The sequence below is a fragment of the Malus sylvestris genome, chromosome 14 (genome assembly GCF_916048215.2).
Source record: "Malus sylvestris chromosome 14, drMalSylv7.2, whole genome shotgun sequence".
Lineage (NCBI taxonomy): Eukaryota > Viridiplantae > Streptophyta > Magnoliopsida > Rosales > Rosaceae > Malus > Malus sylvestris.
In genome coordinates this window covers 29438475-29458520 of record NC_062273.1, presented here as the reverse complement: position 1 = coordinate 29458520, position 20046 = coordinate 29438475, and the positions used below count along the sequence as shown (strand labels likewise).

The following is a 20046-nucleotide window of genomic DNA, read 5'->3' as shown; positions in this document are numbered from 1 at the left end:
TTGAAATTTTTTTGGACAAATTAAAAAAAAATCTAATTTTTTTTCCTATAAATACCTACAACATTCCTACAACATTGAAAGTTGAAGATAAGAAGTGTCACGTAAATAAGAATCATATCTAAAATTTGCACAACCAATTACATCTCAACATATGGCACTCAAAATCCTATCCAAATAATTATTAAGATTACATAAAGATAAGAAATCTAGAGAGTTACTTACTTTAGCGACACGTGTCACTCGAAATCTTATCCGAAAAATTATTGAGATTACATAAAGATAAGAAATTTGAAGAGTTACTCACGTTAGCAACATGTGTTGCTTGAAATCATATCCAAAAAATTATTGAGATTATATAAAGATAAGAAATCCGGAGGCTTATTCATTTGGCGACAAGTGGCACTCAAAATATGTCCAAAAACCTTATTTTAATATGTTAGTTTAATTTAATTAACCATATTAATTTAATTAAAATAATAAATTATGTTTAGCCTATAATCCTTTGACCTCCTCGGTTGGAGATGGTTTATTGTCAAAGGGGTATGTTTGGCCTATGGCCATTTGGCCCCATCGGTTGGAGATGGTATAAAATATGACATAGCACTGTTCATTAAAATATAATTTATTGCAAGGCTATAGGGTTAAAGGGAGTCCTTTAGCCCTCATTCGGTTGGAGATGACCTCACGTGCAATGAGGGGACGCCAAAGGGACATTGTCCCGAACTCATAACGTGATGTCATATAGACAAGCAAATTTGAAACAACGGTATTGGGGTACAAAGATGTACTAAGTCGCACATTAAGGTCAATGATAATATAGAATCAAGCTTGCCATTCATGCAAGCCAAATTTAAGATTTGTCACTTATAAATTTGAGGAAAATACCCATTAAAATTGTACTAGTGCTTGTAGCATGTCATTTGGCAGACTAAAATACAAGGGTTTTTATTATTCAAATGGGCATCTCGAATGTTGTTGGAGCGAAAGATTGATTTAAGTGTCGGAGTGTTCTTGTAGGCAGTAAGTACCTCCTGCTTCCCTCATTAATGGCAAATGAAGAATGAAATCGTGGGTTTCTTAACCTGGTTATAAGATTACTTGTTGAAGGATTGGAGGATCCAAATTTTTTCGTTCCAACAAGTGTCAGGACAGGTAGGTCACTTCCCCAAATATAAGAGAAATTTCCTAAATTTTGTCTTTGTGCAGAGGGTTTTTCATTTTTGGGACAACATCGACATCGTTGTGCAGAGTTAGACATGAAGCTTTCAGCCAAGCTTTTGTGTTTTTCCTTCATTTGGTTTCTCTCATGTTCCTAACATGCAGTGCACCATGAAGCTTCCTATAATATATATATATATATATATATATATATATTTCACACTCATAATTCGGAGCGAAGTTAAAAAGTTAGCTCACAGAGGAAACAACTAAATAGTGCCAGATGCCCCGTTGCATTCCAAAAAGTGTGTGCAACGCCAATTTTTTTATTAATATTTTCGATGAGTCATTTCTTTGAGCACTTGAACGACCCATATCATTATGTGTTTAGTGTAAATTCCTCTTTAGGGATTGGATAGCCTCTCAGTCTAAACTTTTATAATGAAAAAATTGTAGTCATTTACTTTTATTTTTATGTATATTCTTAATTTTACTTTTAAATTGAATAAATCAATAAAGAATTGAGCGATAAAACTAAACAAGTGCAAAAATAGTACATGTTAAAATCATGGGAGTTGTAACGAAACACTTCCGAATTGTTCACTTTTAACGAAAAATCATATTTTTACCTTTCCTGGTACTATTAACTTACATCTTTATTTGTCATTTTTCATTAAAACTAAAGTTTTTTTTACTTTTCGTTAGTTTTCCTTAAAATCATTCTTTCAAATTTGGAAAGAAAAAAAATCTTTCAAAGTGGGATGGAAAAGAGTTGAGCTCTTGCATGACGACGTGAGTTCGAACCCTGTCGGTGATTAATCTAATAAAATTTTTCGTTTGATCCAAAAAAAAAAAAAAACTTTTATAATAAAATAAAATATTCGCAGAAAAGGCCCATATTTATTACCAAAAGAATTTACTTACTATCACGGGGTCACCTCATATGCGGGAAGCGACGTATAATGATTGAACCTGAAACTATTGTTTAATGTGGAAAAGTGCATTTCTGAGTCATCGTCTCGTCATCGTCATCATGCTACACATTGGATTAGATTCAATTGCACCTCCAACCATCCAAAAGGATAAAAAAGTAGATGACCACCTCCACACCCATATATAAAACCTAAAAAAGTAAGCTAAATCATATTTTACTCTATCACACAATGTTTTGAAAAACGCTAGGTGCTAGTTTGGCATAAAATTGAGACCTAACACATAGGTGGCTAGATGGATCAAGGTGAGAGTGTAGGCAGATTAGACAAATTTAAGTATATATATTGTATAAGTAAGTGCAGGCTTATATTTAAAAAATACGCAATTGCATTGTGATACATATATTACAAAATAGAATATCATATAAAATATAAAGTTTTAGAACATAATGAAAATATAGAACAAACATAATATAAGTATTCAACAAGTCTCTTACATTTTATTGAAAATAAAATGTAAAATGAGAGTTGTCTATTTTATGTGTAAGCGAGAGTCGCAACCTAGACGGAGGCTTAGGTGGTCTAGATGGGCATCTAAGTAGATATAGGTGCATTTTTTTAATTTTAAACGCTTAGATAATTAATCGGAATGGTGACTAGTTGCCTAGGGCCTATGCAGCGTTAGGCTAAGAATAACAATGCTTTTAGGTTTTCATTTAATTTTAAATTGACACAATGTCTTTTAATTTTTTCAATTTCATAAAATGGCTTAAGATTTTGTCTAATATCGTACAATCGTTAGAAAATTGATTAAGTTAATAAAATACTGATGTCACAAATTTTAGCATTCTATTTTCGCTGATGTGACAGTCAAATTTGTCCACTAATGTCTTCAACTTCTCATGTTCACCGTCTTTTCTTCTCTCTCTTCTCCCACAACACAATCCATTAATAAAAGCTTTAAACCTTATGGCATGTTTGATATTTTATTTGAATCTTGAATCTCTTATGTTTCCTCTCACACCTAATACTTGTTCTTCTAATCTTCTCTCTTCTTATCCTTTTCTATTCTCTCTTCTCTTTCGTTCATTTCCTTCTCTCTCCTCTTTCTCTCTATTGAATTTAGAGCAAGTCCACCGGAGTGGACATTGCCCATCACCCTGTCTAAAAACAAGGCCATCACCTTGTCAATTTAGTCTACCCCTTCAACTTGACTGGTACCCAGCCCGAGATGGTCTATGGGCTAGCCCAAAAGAGACTGACCAAGAAGCCGGGCTGTTTGCCTGGCGCAAGTGCCCGACAGCCTTTCAGAGGCAGGACCCGCATCGTAGGGATGTAGGGTTTATATGGACAAAAAAAGAAAGGATGAGGTTATGGACAATGTCATGTGGCACTACGTGATTGATTGAAAATCTTATTGAAATCTTGGCTAAATTATTGTAAACCGGAAGTGACACGTGGCATGTCGGGATTGGTCTAAAATCATATCGGAAATCTATCAACAAAATAGTACGTTCGGATAATGACACGTGACATGACATGATTGGTTGAAAATCTTATCGAAATCTTGGCTAAATTATTGTAAAACGGAAGTGACACGTGGCGTGTCGGGATTGGTTGAAAATCTTAGCGGAAATCTATTAACAAAATAGTACGTTCAGATAATAACACATAGCGCGACGAGATTGGTTAAAAATCCTATCCGAAATTAAAACTATTTTATTTTTTTATTCTTTTAGAAAAAATTTAAAAATATTTTAAATGGGCTGGGTGAGCATTTTGTAGGGGTGGAGATCGTTTGTGCCAGCGTATTTTTTCACTGGGTGCCAGCATATTTTTTTAGGGGTGGAGATGCATTGGCCTATTACTGTTCATTGGAGTCTGTTACTGTTCACTGGAGTGGATAAATGGGCTGGGTGCTGGCACAAAATCCTTAAGGGTGGACTTGCTCTTAGAAGTTCCTAGTGTAGGATGAGATTTTTTTTCTTTAAAAACAATTGTGAATTTTGTACCAAACAAATTTTTAAATTTTAAAGAAAATTGTTCTTAGAGATGTTTTAAAAATGATGATTTTTTTTTTATTAAAATACTAAACAGACCCTTAAAAATTACTGCCAATACAAAAATACCATTTTTCGTCGTTTCACTATTTTTTTTCTCCACATATAAAGGAAAAGGAAAAGCACAAAAGGAAGTAAAAGTGGTTTAAGGAGTTTGTAGATCTAAAACGAGAAAGAGAGGTGCGGTGGTGACAGGAAAGGGGGTAGCTGCTTGTTTTTCACTATTTTTTTAATAATTTAAAACCTAACTAAATTTTATTTTTTCTTAAACATTTATAGAAAAATTAGGTTTCCAATTAGTTGTTTGGCACGTGATACAAATTTGATAATCACGTCAGCAAATTATAAATAATAAATTTATCATGTCATTATTTAATAGTCAACTTAACAAATTTTTTATCGACGACATTAATACGAAGGGGTGTGCTATCCACACATCCATTTTTACTTCTCATACACCCCTTGTTAATTTATATCCGTTGATCTTCTTTAATTCATTCGATCCTACAGCCGAAAACTAAAAAATTGTGATAGAAGTAAAAAGAAGTGGGTAGATATCACACCCCTAATACGAAATTGGAAGCCCTTTTATATTAAAAAAAGTCGTATGAATTTGAAATAAAACGCAAAACTGAGGTGGAAGATGTCCAATAAATAGTAAATAAAATAGATGGAGAAAAAAACAAAGATTGGCGCACAACGATGGAAACGTGGAGACGTTTGGCATCCGTAGGACTCTACCCAAGTCCACGTCAGCAAATCCGTCTATATATTTGTCAAGTTTCAACTTTCAATAATTTAATTTCATCCCTCCTTTTGTGAAGAATCAAAATTGGTCAGTCCGGTTTTTAGTGACAGTGACAGTCGTTGTAAAAACCAAGCGATCAAAGCAGCAGAAGAAAGCAGAGCAGGAATGGCGTCCAAGGGAGCTGTTCGGTTCGTCGGCTTGGATGCCTTGAGCTTGGACTTGGCTTCCTCTCTCCTCCGCAGTGGCTACAAAGTCCAAGCTTTCGAGGTCTCTCGGTTTCCTCCTTGACTTCACTTTGCTCGATTCGTTTTCGTTTCGATTCTGTTTCCGTGTTACTTTTCAGTTTGATTGGATTTGGATTTGGAAGTGATTTATCTTGGGGAAATGTTTTCGATTTCTAATAGCGATTGCTTCATCTGCAGATGGATGGGAATTTGATTAGTGAGTTTTTGAAGCTTGGAGGAACCAGATGTGGCGGCCCAGAGGAGGCAGGAAAAGGTAATATCAATACAATCCGTGGAGTCCGGTTTGATCAGACTATTTATTGCTTTTATGCACTAACCATTCCTAGCTTGGCCAAATGTTAGCTTGATATACAGTAAATTGGTTGATATATATATATATATATATATATATATATATATATGTGTGTGTGTATTACGTATATATGTTTGTGTGTATTGTGTAGTGCAAAAAGGCGGAACTTTAATTAGACCAACGATCTTGAACATCATCGGATTGAAGCATCTATTTTTGGATTGTAAAGTCGAAAACTTGGCGATTTAGATATGTCGTCAGATCAAACTTTAAATCTCTGTCTAGGTTTATTCAATCTTAGCATATTGTATGGCTTTTTTCGCATCGTATCTCCTGTTCATTGACATTTTACTTCCTGTGGTCCAGTGTGATCATTTGTTAGGATTAAATCTCTGATCTTAGTTTACAAAGGGGCTGACGTAGTGATGTTCATCCCCCGCTCTTCTTTCTTTGCAATGGCTTGCAGATGTGGCAGCTTTGGTTGTATTAGCAGATCAAGTAAATGATGCAACCTTCAGTGATGAGGGTGCATCGAAAGGTCCTTCCGAAGCTTATTGAATCTTGACATTATATACCATATCCATTATTCTTTCTATTTGCTTTAAACATATACTGATACATACATGCATCGGATGCAGGATTTCAGAAGGATACTGTTGTCATACTTCGTTCAACAATATTACCATCGTCTATTCAGAATCTAAGGACGCGTTTCACAGGCAATTTAACCCCTAATATCATTGGCATTATGTGATGATGAGTTATATAGAAATGTGTTTTGATATCTTTATTAAGATTTGAGATAACCACTTAACGTTTTGTTATTCTTGCAGATACAGCTGATCTTGTAGATATATATGCCACAAAGGGAGTATCTGATGGTTTAAATGGAAAGATCATTGTAAGATCACTTGCTCACCATTTACCATTTCTTGCTTGTAGTGGTGGATGCGAAGGTTCTCCCCCGTTGCCCTCCCTCCCCCGCTCCCCAATCATCCTAACTGTTAGTGCTAATGTTTTTCTGATGCCTTAGATTGCTTCTTCCGGAGGGTCAGACGCCATTTTAAAAGCACGGCCAGTTCTCTCTGGTAATATTCATTAAATAAACTACAATACTGATATTGGAAGGTACTTTTAATGACTGATATTGAAAGATACTTCTTTCTTGCAGCAATGTGCGATAAGCTTTATGTTTTTGAGGGTGAAGTTGGCGCTGGAAGGTAATCACTTTGTAACCCTTTTACGTAGTTAAGAATACGAAAAAACTGTATTTAATGGAGGAATAGTCACTCAACTAATATGTTGGTTTTGTTCAATATATGTTTATCTGCTCCCCCTCCCTTAGTTTTGCTTGTATGAAAAGACAGAAATAGTATTTGTCTTATGATGTTATAGTTTCCTTGGTATTGCAGCAAAATTAGGATGATTAAGGAACTGCTTGAGGGTATTCATCTTGTTGCTTCTTTGGAGGCTATTTCTCTTGGCACCAAAGCTGGTATTCATCCGTGGATAATATACGATATCATATCTAATGCTGCGGGAAACTCATGGTTCGTGCCTACGCGTTCAACTTATTATCTACATTTCTTTAATGACAGTGCATCATGTTCTATAGTCAAAGCCAAAATACAATTGAGAATATGATTTATCGTTCATCGCTATAAGGTCAATAAAAACTTTACTATTAAGTCAATAAAAAATTTACTATTAAGTCATATATCAATGACATATTTTTGTTTCAGACTTAATCAATGATGTATTTTTATTAATTAGGCATAGGTCAATGATGAATGTCACATAGGCTTTAAGTCATTATAAATAGTTAGAATTTGACTCTTCTATCCTTCTCTCTCTTTCTTTCTCTATGAAGGTGATATGGGTTTTAAGCTATTATAAATAGGGATTTAAATTCTCTCCGGATCAATTTTGTGAGGATCCTTTGGACAGATGGATCTCATAATTGATACAAATCCAACGGCGAAAATCTCTTTCCTTCCCCTCTTCCCCTCAACTCTTTCTTCTCCCTCACTTCAAAGCTCTCAACCTCGAACCACCAACCCCCCAATTCCAGGTCAAATTCAACCCCACCTCAAAATTAGCCCCAGCACTGCCATAACCCACCCAACCCACCACCCCCAATAGCAAGTCCCTTACCTTACCCTCCTCAAAATCAGCCCCAACACTGTCACACCCCTCAATTTCAGGTCCCTCGACCCTAAAATCTTAGCCGATATTAACGAAACAACAAATAGAGGGGTCGTGCAAACCAATGTCTTTTGGTTGCAGAGATTTTTTCCATAACTATGGAAGAATTGTAGAGAGAAACAAAGTTACAGTAGAGAGAGAAATCTCAAAGATGAAGAAGAAGAAAGAGACGACAAATAAAAAGCTAAAATAGTAAGAGAGAGCAAAAAAATAAATCAGACTTAGAGCATAGATGACCTGCAAATAAATTTGGGGTTTGTTAATAGTGTTGGGGTGTGGCATTGTGAGGGAGAAAAAGGAGTCGAGGGGAAGAGAGAAGATGAAGAGGTTTGGCCGTTGGATTTCTATCCCAATAGAATTGATCCATAAAGGATATGAATCCTATAAATAGTTAGAACATGTATATTATATCACTCTCTCTCTCCCTCCCTTCATTTACACGAAGGAGTCTGCTCAACTAAAAAAATACAGAAACGAGAAATGGACAATGCAATGCAGTGTCCGAATCCAAATGTAAAAAATAGAACCATGAAACGAATTACAATGTCTGAATCCAAATGTAAAAAATAGAGCCAGGAAACGGAGTCTGAATCTAAATGTAAAAATCAGGAGTCGTGCGAGGTGTGAAGCATAGGAGACGTGTGAGTGATAGAAAAAACAGAACCAGGAAATGAACACTGCAACGTACGTCTGAAACGTCTAAATCCAAAAGTAAAAACATAACTAGGAAACGGACACTGCATTGCAGTGTTTAAATCCGAATGTAAAAAGGAACATGTAGGTGGCATGTGAGTGATGGAAAAAACGAAACCAGTAAATGGACATTGCAATGCAGTGTCTGAATCCAAATGTAAAAAACAGAATCAAGAAGCAGATCTGTATTGACTTATTCCAAAATATAAAACTATGAGAAAGTGAGTGTCAATTGAAGTGGGTGCCAGTTGTAGTGGCAGATTTTGTATTTTTTTTTTTTAAATGCATTTAAGTATCACAATACATGATTGACCTATTTATAATTCACATAAATATTGTTGATATATTGTTAATATTGTAACTTTTTATTGATTTTACACAAAATCACCCCATATTATTATATGTTTGATCACTTCATACACTGCCCACTATTATAAATATTTATTCATTTCAGGGTTTTCAAGAACCATATTCCTCAGTTTTTAAGGGGTGCTGCCAAAGATGGTTTGAATACTCTTGTTCAAAACTTGGTAAGATACACTGTACAGTTTTTGTGCTTATATTCGATCAACTTCAATACTGGTGTTGGCTGTTTTCTGTCAAAGGCAATATCTCATTACATAAGACTAATGGGATTTTCTGTAGAGGGTTATATTGGATCTGGCCAAGTCGCTTAGCTTTCCTCTCCCGCTTTTAGCAGTTGCTCATCAGCAACTTATTCTTGGTACTGAATCTCAGAACACAATCAAGTAACGTTATATTGTTCGATCTTTGGAAATGACCAGCTTTGTGCTTAAGATTTTCTCATACATTTCCTTTTTCAGGGTCTCCAAGTGATAACACAGATGATGAAGATGCTACATTGATTAAGGTTGTCTTATACTTAAGCCCAAAAATATATTATTAAGACATTTTTGTAGCTTGAATTCCTCCATGTTACATCAAAATTGTTTTGAAATATGTGTTTCGTCAAGTCAACTTATTCTTTCTTATTCTTACACTTTACATTGCTGTACAGGTTTGGGAAAAGAAACTTGGAGTGAGAATTTTAGATGCAGCAAATGCTGAGACTTACATCCCTGAGGAATTGGCAAGCCACACTGTTGCTAAATCATATACCGTCAACCGAGTTGGATTCATTGGTCTTGGAGCAATGGGATTTGGAATGGCAACTCACCTTTTAAAAGCTAACTTTTCTGTTTGTGGTTATGATGTAAGTCCTCAGTTTGTAACCTGATTGAAACAAGAAACTGGTATTTAACTGAGGTCTCCCGTACCATCTATTTTCCGACGTCATACAGCAATGCTTAAACAGTATTTGTACATATAGGGGGTCGATACATGCACTTGCATTTGTGTGTGTACAATTACATTAATATTGTTGTACCCCTTGATTAAGTTCAACATTGGCACTATAGTTTAAGATACCGGTCAAACTGATCTATTTTCCTTCTTCTTTTGCATGCAGGTATATAAACCAACACTGACTCGTTTTGCCAATGCTGGTGGCTCGATTGGAAGCTCTCCAGCAGAAGTATGTAAAGGTAGATGCATATTAAAAGTTCTAGAAGTAGAAGGCGATTAAAACAATTTGATCAATAACCTCGCTGTTTCTGACGCATTTTCTCTCCTAGATGTTGATGTGCTGGTAATAATGGTCACAAATGAAGCTCAAGCTGAGAGCGCTTTGTATGGAGACTTTGGTGCTATTTCAGGTAAACAAATTATTCTCTGCTTCCCTACTCCAGTTTTATTAGGACTAACCCCATATTCCTGTATTTGATAGCACTTCCATCTGGAGCTTCTATTATCCTTTCATCCACTGTTTCTCCTGGATTTGTGAGCCGACTAGAACACCGCTTGCAAAGTATGTCTTTACATTCCATTCGCACTAAGTAATTATGCTTTACTTGTGATGAAATTAAATTCAGGATTTTGAAATGTTATAGATGAAGGAAAGAATTTCAAGTTGGTGGATGCTCCTGTTTCTGGTGGGGTTGTGAGAGCCTCCATGGGGGCACTTACGGTGTGCTAGAACAACCATTGGTTTTGACTTTTGTCCTAATAGCTGATTCAAATGTTTTGGTTTTAACTGATTTTTGGATTTTTGTGTCTTTCTCAGATTATGGCATCCGGTACAGATGAAGCTCTTAAGAGTGCTGGTGCAGTCCTCTCAGGTACTAAGCGTGTACGATAAGGTTCATCAGGCTTCAGAATGTAGGGTTCTCATAAATAGTTTTGTGATTGGTAATTGACTATATTCTGTGAACAGCATTAAGCGAGAAGCTTTATGTTATCAAAGGAGGCTGTGGGGCTGGAAGGTACTTTTGAGTCGATGTTTGTTGCATATCGTATCTCATTGTCTATTAGATCGTTGTAGGTCTATGACGCTATTTTTTCGTTTTATCTTGGAGGTGAAATTCCATTACTTTATTCCTCTTATATTTTGTTCTATAGTGGTGTAAAGATGGTTAATCAATTGCTTGCTGGAGTTCATATAGCGTCGGGAGCTGAATCAATGGCTTTTGGAGCTCGTTTGGGTCTTAATACAAGGACGTTGTTTGATTTCATCACAAATAGTGAGGGAACATCCTGGTAACTTTCTTCCTTGTTTAAGTACTTACTTTCTCAAAACCTTAAATTTGTTTATTTAACTTGCAAATTTAAGAGGAAATGTACTGTTGATGTCAAATTTTCCTATTAGGATGTGAGCTAGTATCATTGTTAACCTTCAGCAAACATTTTCAATTGTAGGATGTTTGAAAATCGTGTTCCACACATGCTCGACAATGATTATACTCCGCATTCTGCACTTGATATTTTTGTGAAGGATCTGGTCAGATGGACATTCACTCATGCATTTTTTTAATGGAAACAAGTTACAATTATAATAATAAGTGATTATCAGCGTACTAATATTCAATCGTCTACAGGGAATTGTTTCTCAAGATTGTTCAGTTCGAAAAATTCCACTTCATATATCGACTGTTGCTCATCAACTCTTCCTGTCAGGTTCGAAAAATACATAGGATCTTAATGCTGTATGGAAACTAATACTCGTTTCATTTTTTGCACCGAATATGACAAATGTTGGCCTTTGGGTTCCTTTTTAGTTGCTAGCTTGCTTATGGAAAGTAATACTTGTTTCAACTGTCGGGCAGGTTCTGCTGCAGGTTGGGGTCGGCAAGATGATGCTGGTGTGGTTAAGGTACGGGCAAGCTTTATTGGCTTTTTCTTTCAGTTGAAGTTAGTTGGTTTATTGAGCACATGTAAAATTATCTCAACAAAATTCCACGCGGGTGCTAAGTTAAAGTATAAATTAATGGTGGTGGCAGTCGGTGGTTTAACTGAAGCAATTGTATGTATGCAGGTTTATGAGACACTAACGGGTGTTAAGGTAGAAGCAAAACTTCCGGTTCTTAAGAAGGATGTTGTCTTGAAGTCTCTCCCAGTTGAGTGGCCAGTAGATCCCACTGGTGAAATACAGAGACTAAATCAGGACAGTTCAAAGACTTTGGTTGTTCTTGATGACGATCCAACTGGAACTCAAACTGTTCATGATATTGAGGTATTGACGGAATGGTGAGTGCCTTTATTTTCCTTAGGCTATATAGAAACCATGTATACCGTTTTATCAGAAAATGAGCTGAGATTCCAGAGTTGTTATAAATGGTGACTGTTCTTTGTAGGACCGTTGAATCACTAACGGAGCAGTTCAGAAAAGGTCCTAAATGCTTTTTCATTTTGACCAACTCCAGGGCCTTGAGTTCTGAGAAGGTAAAGGCCTATGTGTAAACACATCAAGGTTTAATGTTTAAATCATGCTTCATATTATATAAGAAAGAAATTCCTCACGAAAAACATTCATCTCATTCCAAGGAATGATTTTTTTCCTACTTTAATTACTTCGGTCATAAATAGTAACGTAGATTGACGTTTTTACAGGCTACTGCATTAATTAAAGACATCTGCACAAACCTGCGTACTGCAGCCAAATCAGTTAAAAATGCTGATTATACAGTAGTTTTGAGAGGCGATTCAACTTTGCGTGGCCATTTCCCAGAGGCAAGTACTGTGACTTTTAACCATATTGAATTATCATGTTGTAAAGTCATTCAACACTCTGGGGACTTGTCATATCATTTGATGAGACTACCTTGTCTGTTTAGGAAGCTGATGCCGCTGTTTCAGTACTGGGCGAGATGGATGCATGGATCATCTGCCCCTTTTTTCTTCAAGGAGGGCGTTATACTGTTGGAGATATACACTATGTTGCAGATTCGGATCAGTAATATTCATTCATTTTCATGTTAGAAAGTACTTAATAACAATTTAATGGTGAGTTAACATTGTTTATGGTTCATGGGTTCTTCAGGCTTATCCCTGCAGGGGATACAGGATTCGCTAAAGATGCTGCATTTGGCTACAAATCTTCAAACCTTCGCGAGGTCTAATATTTATATGTTGTGCTTCAAATTCATAGCTTTGACAAATATTATGATTGATATTAGCTTGAATTGTAAATTTGAACTTATCTGCAGTGGGTTGAGGAGAAAACAGCAGGCCGCATACCAGCCAGTAGTGTTACATCTATTTCTATCCAAATTCTAAGAAAAGGTGGGCCAGATGCCATTTGTGAGCGTCTTTGCAGTTTGCAGAAGGTACGGAGGAACCAGCAGCCTCTCTCCCTCTCTCCCTCTTTCATGCAAGCAAAATACAATGGTTATATTTCTCCACCACGGACAGGGATTTTTAAGCTACTAATAATATATGGTGTAATATGGGTGGAGGTGCATCCAATGCATCAATTCCGTACTTGTTTTGATGCGAAAGAGTGCTAGGCTACAAAAATTTACAAGGGTCAAAGGATAAGAATCCCTGCGATAAATGAAGTTACTGATCGAAAATAGCATGTTGTTTAGTGAGATACTGTGTACTTATATCCTCTGACTCTTAATTTGTGACATGAAACAGGGATCAACATGCATAGTTAACGCAGCTAGTGACAGGGACATGGCTGTTTTTGCAGCTGGAATGATCAAGGCAAATTCCCTGCTATACTTATACCATGTTATTGTATGAAACTTCTAATATATATTCATCAAGTTCCGGGCAGATCATTTTATGAGTTTTTGTTTGGTGTGATAGGCGGAACTGAAAGGCAAGCGCTTCTTATGTCGCACTGCTGCTAGCTTTGTTTCTGCCAGGATTGGAATTATCCCCAAAGCCCCAATTCTGCCCAAGGATCTAGGAATAAACAAGGAAAGGAACGGAGGTCTCATAGTTGTCGGGTCATATGTTCCCAAAACGACAAAACAGGTTGAACCAGTTATCTGGATATATGTTGAGTGATACCTTCCTTATATTTTATTTTTATCTCATGGCTCACACTCATAATTCATAGGTGGAAGAGCTTAAACTACAGTGCAGCCAGATTTTGAGAAGCATTGAGGTGACCAACATAATCTCTCTCTCTCGAGTATTTAATGTTTAATTGTTAAGTTACAGTTAATTCTGAACACAAGACTGTAATTAGAAATTAGTCTTCCCAAATAGACAATTACAAACAAATATGGCCATCGGATACTGACTCAGAACTGAACATGCCACAAGTAGGTTTCAGTTGCTAAAGTAGCCATGAGTTCTACAGAAGAGAGGGAGGAGGAAATCAGTAGAGCAGCTGAGATGGCAGATATTTTCCTTACAGCTCGGAAGGACACTCTAATAATGACCAGTCGGGAGCTTATTACCGGAAAAAGTTAGTCTTCATTTCTTTTTGTTCAGAGATTTATATTAATGTATCATATTTGCGAAAACCACATTAAAAACTTGCTCTGCTGTTGCCAAACTGTTCTGAAATGGCGATTTCTTGTCCACTGGGCAGCTCCTTCTGAGAGTTTGGAAATCAACTTCAAAGTTAGCTCGGCACTGGTGGAAATAGTTAGACGCATAACTACAAGACCACGTTACATTCTTGCAAAGGTACGTATTCGTTTTCAAATGAGAAAATGTTCTCTTTCGCTGTTATTGAATGTGTATCCTCCTTGCTGAAATTACACTCCATATAGGGTGGAATCACTTCATCTGACCTTGCTACGAAAGCTCTTGAAGCAAAATGTGCAAAAATAGTGGGACAAGCCCTGGCTGGTGTTCCCTTATGGCAGCTAGGTCCTGAGAGTAGGCATCTGGGAGTTCCATACATTGTTTTTCCTGGTGAGTTTTGGAGTTCGCTAATATTTCTGTGCTAACTAAAAGCGTGTATTACACTAACAAAAATAGTTGGTCCACATCTAGAAAGCTTAAGTTTTTTGTAACAATGATAAATCAACAAAACTTATTAAAATTATTCATTCTTAGGTAATGTTGGTGACGAAAGAGCGTTGGCGGAGGTCGTGAAGTCCTGGGCTCGTTCAGTCAGACTTTCATCAACCAAAGAGCTTCTTCTGGTAAGGGTCATAAATTGAAGTTTCGTAAATATTTTCACCTCGCGTACTGACAATTTAATATGTATGTAAAGAATGCAGAAAAGGGTGGATATGCCGTAGGAGCATTCAATGTATATAATTTGGAAGGAGTAGAGGCAGTTGTTGCTGCAGCAGAGGAAGAACAAAGTCCGGCTATATTACAGGTTAAAAGAGTATAAACATTAGATAAATCTCGTTGATTTAGTTAAAAAAAAAAAGCCCAATGTTACTAATTTTCATTTATTATCAGATCCATCCAGGTGCCTTGAAGCAAGGAGGGATCCCGTTGGTTGCATGTTGTATCGCTGCTGCAGAACAAGCCAGTGTAAGTGGCACATATTCTTCAACATGTGTTTCAGGTTGTGACTTCTCGTTCTTTTTCTTTAAATCGAAGGCTGCCATCTTATTGCTTACAAATATTGGAAAACTCTGTCATTACTGAACCTAATCCCAGTCCCTGATATCTGGTATCGAGCGGTATGCATGGAAAGTTGGAAACACACACTTCCTTCAATCCACTCTTTCTCACTTCTGAGGCTTTAGTCTGTGACTCTAGTACTTGGCTCTCTTGTTGTGCGTGACAGTTCCATGCTGTAACAGTCATGATGGTTTTGCGTTGTAATGGTATAACATGGTAAACATTATCACGATATAACAAATGGCGTTGGACATGAAAAATCGACAATAATTTCAAAATTCCACTTTCATCAAGACATCGAGATAATGTATATGTTACGGCAGGTTCCCATAACTGTACACTTTGACCACGGAACTTCAAAGCAAGATCTGGTGGAAGCTCTTGAGTTGGTAAGTTCAAATTTTACCATTGTTTTTGCACATTGCTTTGATTTTCACTCAGAATGTAGTCGATATATAGAGAGCGTTAGTAACTGTATTTACCTTTCCAGGGATTTGATTCTGTCATGGCGGATGGTTCACATCTATCATTTACCGAGAATGTTTCATACACCAAGTTTGTCGCATTCTTTGCTCACTCAAAGGGCGTGCTAGTAGAAGCGGAACTGGGGAGATTGTCGGGGACAGAAGATGATTTAACTGTCGAAGATTATGAAGCAAGGCTGACTGATGTTAAGCAGGTTATTTTTTTTTTCCTTGCAACTTTTTGGAATTAGCTTTCCTTCACTCCTAAACTTGTCCTAATCATCAGAAGGCGTTACGAATTTCAGGCTGAGGAGTTCATTGATAAAACCGGGATAGATGCTTTGGCAGTCTGTATTGGAAATGTGCACGGAAAGTACCCTGCAAGTGGCCCGAATCTGAGGCTCGATCTGCTTAAGGTTGAGATAATCTCTTATCGATTCTGCGCTATTACTGATGTTAGATTGTTGAATTTCTACGCAACTGATTTCATTTTTCCTTATGCCAGGATCTGTATGCTTTGAGTTCGAAGAAAGGAGTCCTCCTGGTGCTTCATGGCGCTTCTGGTTTGTCGAAGGAACTTATAAAGGTACAGCGTTTATCCATAGCGATTTCAAAACAATTCGGGTTCGTAGGTTTTCGTTTACAAGTTGAAGATCCTCAAAGATGCTTCCAAGCTACATTTGCATTACTTCCACTTAAAGCTTAATGTCCAAGTAAACTGTTTGGCTCCATGAACAGGAATGCATAGAGCATGGTGTGAGGAAGTTCAATGTAAACACCGAGGTGCGAAAAGCTTACACGGATTCCCTTAGCAACTCGAAGAAAGACCTGGTCCACGTTATGGCGTCGGCGAAGGAAGCCATGAAAGCAGTGGTTGCAGAGAAGATGCATCTATTTGGTTCAGCAGGAAAGGCTTGATGGAGAAGGAGCATTATCACAGATGAAGCTAAACTGTTGATATAACAATTTAAGCTGATGAATAATCGAATTAGGGACCCTAATAATAAAAGAATATTGTTTTCACTAGTCGAATTGGGAATCCGTGAACCAAAATTAGTCTTATGAAATTCATCATATTTACCGTGAAAAGAATTTTGTTGCTGATGATTTGGCTCGTTTGGGTTTATCATGCAGTTTGAGTCCAGTCTTTCTTGAGCAAACTCTTTCTTATCATCGGTTGCTAGTTGCAGATATAGCTAAGTCTTGTGGCCACTGGCGGAGCCAATGCGGGGGCATTGGCATCCCTTGACCCCAACAACCTTGTCAAGTTATCCCTTTGAAAATTTTATGAACCTGTATAGCGGCACTGCAGCAGCACGCTGCACTGTCAACTTTTCCCAAAAACCTTTTACTTCTAAACTTATCCTTAAGAAAATAAAAAATAATTTTTAATGAACACTAATAATTTTAATTAATACTTTTTTAATTTAACAATGCTACTACGTTGAAAGGAATTAGTAGCCTTGTACAAAAGTTGGCAGAGACAAAGAGGGATATACAGTATCCCTTGGTGCTTATTAGTGAAATTAGCATTGATTTTACCTGTTGCAACTGCTTCAGTTAAAAGAGTTTTTCAGTGATGAAAATTATGGAGAATCCACATCGTAATAGGATGGGTAGATCAATAGTTGAATGATAGTTGGTTGTGTACAATGTGAAAGATGTATTTGATTCTACTGATAATGGTGTTCTGAGACGACGTTTTGAAAATATGAGAGCACGTCGTGCACAATTATAAATAAAAGTATTATCGAATTTTTAAAGCTATTTTTTGACCACATCGCTTTAAATTCCTAGCTCCGCCACTGCACGTGGCCTCATAATATTTTATGTATTCTTTCCTTTTCTTCCGGGCTTATGCCCGGGTCGAGTTGTTTTGTGAAATAACAATCCTGAACCAAAGTTTTGACAAAATTTCTCCAATTTGTAACGGTCACGTGTGTGGCGCGTGACTTGGATTGAGACTGAGAGAGGACCGGCAAGTAGTCCGTTCAAAGTCAGAAACAAAACGACAACCAAGCCGCAACATATCTGGGACACATGACGTCACACCCAACAACTCAAAAACCCGTACAAACACTTGGAACACGCATCAGAGTCCAATAACCTCTCTCTCTCTCCCCTCCGATCAGAAGAACATCGACAACGACAACAATGGCGGATGCGAACCAGAAACCAGAAATCTTTGAGCTCAACAATGGGAGCATGCGCGCCTTCATCACAAACTTTGGCTGCACCATCACTTCCTTGTCTGTTCCGGGAAAAGACGGTATCTTTCTATCCAATCAAATAATCTCCCGTTTGGATTCTCAGTTAATTGGTTAATCGAATAATGCTTTCTGTTTTATTTTGTGCTTTTGATCTGAAAAATGTCGCTGATTTTTGTTTGGATTGTTGGTTGGTGAACTTTGCAGGAAAATTGGCTGATGTTGTTCTTGGATTCGACTCCGTGGATCCCTATGTGGTAAATTTCTTTCACTTTTTCTGAGAACCCTTTTGCTCTTTGATCATGTTGTTTGAGATATCATGCAAAAATTGGTTCTTTGTGTGTTGATCTAATGCATTCATAACTCATAAGCTGTATACGCTGCAAAAACCGAGCGCAATGGCGTTATATGATTAATACAGCCACCCCACTTAGTGGGATAAGGCTTGGTTGTTATCGTTTGTTTGTTGATTTTGGGATTAAATGTTGGAGTTTTGCATTAGGAATGGGAATGCTGAGCTTTTCGTATGATCGTTTTAACCTTTTGTTTTAATGTTTTTGTTTCGTCTTTGAATGTGGATGCATGCGTGATCAGAAAGGACTTGCTCCTTACTTTGGCTGCATTGTGGGTCGGGTTGCTAATCGAATCAAAGATGGGAGGTTTACGCTCAATGGAACGGAGTACTCCTTGCCTATCAACAGACCTCCGAACAGTCTCCATGGTATGGAATTGTTACCATTGATTCTCGTTTTTACTGCTTTTCGATTAGCTAATTTGCAGCTGAATTTTATGATGTTTGAATTACGTTGTAATAAACAAATAAGCGTGCGTTCGGTTTCTTCCAAGGCTTCTTCGTTAATTCTCTATCGAGACATGAACGAATTTTGAATATTGTCTCAAGCCTAATGTCTTCGATTTTCACCAAAACAGACGTTCTTTTCGTTTGAGTAATGGTATCGGTAATTCTTTGTGTTTTATTTTCCTTCATTTGTGCTTGCTTATATTTACGCCACTCAAATCATCCTGCTGTTGCATTAGGTGGTCACAAGGGGTACGATAAGCAGATATGGAAGGTAGCAGAACATAAAAAGGGCGATAACCCGTCCATCACTTTTAAGTATCACAGTCATGATGGGGAGGAAGGTTACCCCGGGAATCTTTCGCTGACCGCAACTTATACGCTTACTTCAAGCACGACAATGAGACTTGACATGGAAGCAGTGCCTGAGAACAAGCCCACCCCGGTCAGCCTGGCTCAGCACACATACTGGAACTTAGCTGGACATAACTCGGGCAACATACTTGACCACGCAATTCAAATTCGGGCAAACCATATTACCCCTGTGGATGAAAACACAGTCCCAACAGGTGAAATCAAGCCGGTTAAAGGCACGCCCTTTGATTTCACTGCCGAGAAGAGGGTCGGTGAGTCCATCCATGAGGTCGGTATAGGGTATGACCACAACTATGTGCTCGACTATGGGGAAGAGAAACAAGGCCTGAAACATGCTGCAAGAGTGAAGGACCCATCCAGCTCGAGGATCCTTAACCTATGGAGCAATGCCCCCGGGATGCAGTTTTACACCGCGAATTATGTCAATGGGGTTGTCGGCAAAGGAGGCGCTGTCTATGGAAAGCATGCCGGGTTCTGTCTGGAGACACAAGGGTTCCCGAATGCAATTAACACACCGAACTTCCCGTCTATTGTTGTTCAACCCGGTGAGAAGTACAGCCACACCATGTTGTTTGAGTTTTCAGTTGAGTGAAGTGTAGTACTCGTCAATGCAACATTTCCGTTGTGCCAAGTACTCGTATATGATGAGTAATAATAAATGGCGAGATGCTTCTGTTTATGTTAGAGTTTAGAGGTTGCTCCCCTTTTCCATTTTGTGAATGACTTTATTTCTTGGCAATGAAATGCGCCCGAACGCATATTTTTTCCGGTTATGGAAATTCGTTTTCGTTTATTTTGTTGACAAACTATAGCGTTAGTGAATTGAATTGTTGCGTCAGTGACTTTATTTCTTAACATCTTAAAATATATATCATTCTTGAACTCAAATGAAGTTTTGACCATATGTCAGAGAAAAAAGAAAGAATGGATCTTGTAGGATTCCCAAGAAATTCTTCGATTTTTTCCGGAACCATATGCTTATTCAT

The 20046-nt window shown here is 37.5% G+C and overlaps 2 protein-coding genes across 4 annotated transcripts; both read left to right on the top strand.

Annotated features, from left to right (window-relative positions):
* The first annotated feature begins 4944 nt into the window (after window positions 1-4944).
* LOC126599455 (uncharacterized) lies at window positions 4945-16771 on the top strand. Of its 3 annotated transcripts, none has more exons than XM_050265836.1 (42): window positions 4945-5165; window positions 5321-5396; window positions 5902-5973; window positions 6074-6154; window positions 6269-6336; window positions 6469-6523; window positions 6607-6655; window positions 6848-6985; window positions 8788-8863; window positions 8979-9057; window positions 9158-9204; window positions 9352-9546; window positions 9802-9877; window positions 9968-10048; window positions 10120-10200; window positions 10283-10359; window positions 10456-10510; window positions 10606-10654; window positions 10791-10928; window positions 11088-11169; window positions 11267-11345; window positions 11495-11541; window positions 11704-11915; window positions 12023-12110; window positions 12279-12402; window positions 12507-12621; window positions 12709-12781; window positions 12875-12994; window positions 13308-13376; window positions 13482-13652; window positions 13738-13785; window positions 13950-14091; window positions 14218-14315; window positions 14402-14546; window positions 14691-14779; window positions 14851-14961; window positions 15048-15122; window positions 15539-15604; window positions 15706-15894; window positions 15985-16095; window positions 16185-16265; window positions 16418-16771. In XM_050265836.1, exons 1-42 carry the CDS (start codon window positions 5064-5066, stop codon window positions 16595-16597), a joined length of 4110 nt encoding a protein of 1369 aa, XP_050121793.1. In that variant the 5' UTR covers window positions 4945-5063; the 3' UTR covers window positions 16598-16771. The 3 variants fall into 3 exon arrangements, with proteins under 3 accessions (XP_050121793.1, XP_050121792.1, XP_050121794.1); XM_050265835.1 differs by having other exon boundaries at window positions 4946-5165; window positions 12279-12398; window positions 12503-12621; XM_050265837.1 differs by lacking the exons at window positions 4945-5165; window positions 5321-5396; window positions 5902-5973; window positions 6074-6154; window positions 6269-6336 and having other exon boundaries at window positions 6463-6523; window positions 6831-6985; window positions 12279-12398; window positions 12503-12621.
* A 986-nt stretch (window positions 16772-17757) lies between these two features.
* Window positions 17758-19833, top strand: LOC126599456 (uncharacterized). The gene is made up of 4 exons (XM_050265838.1): window positions 17758-17948; window positions 18094-18143; window positions 18481-18607; window positions 18925-19833. The coding sequence occupies exons 1-4, from the start codon at window positions 17834-17836 to the stop codon at window positions 19650-19652; spliced, it is 1020 nt and encodes a 339-aa protein (XP_050121795.1). The 5' UTR covers window positions 17758-17833; the 3' UTR covers window positions 19653-19833.
* Window positions 19834-20046: the final 213 nt, after the last annotated feature.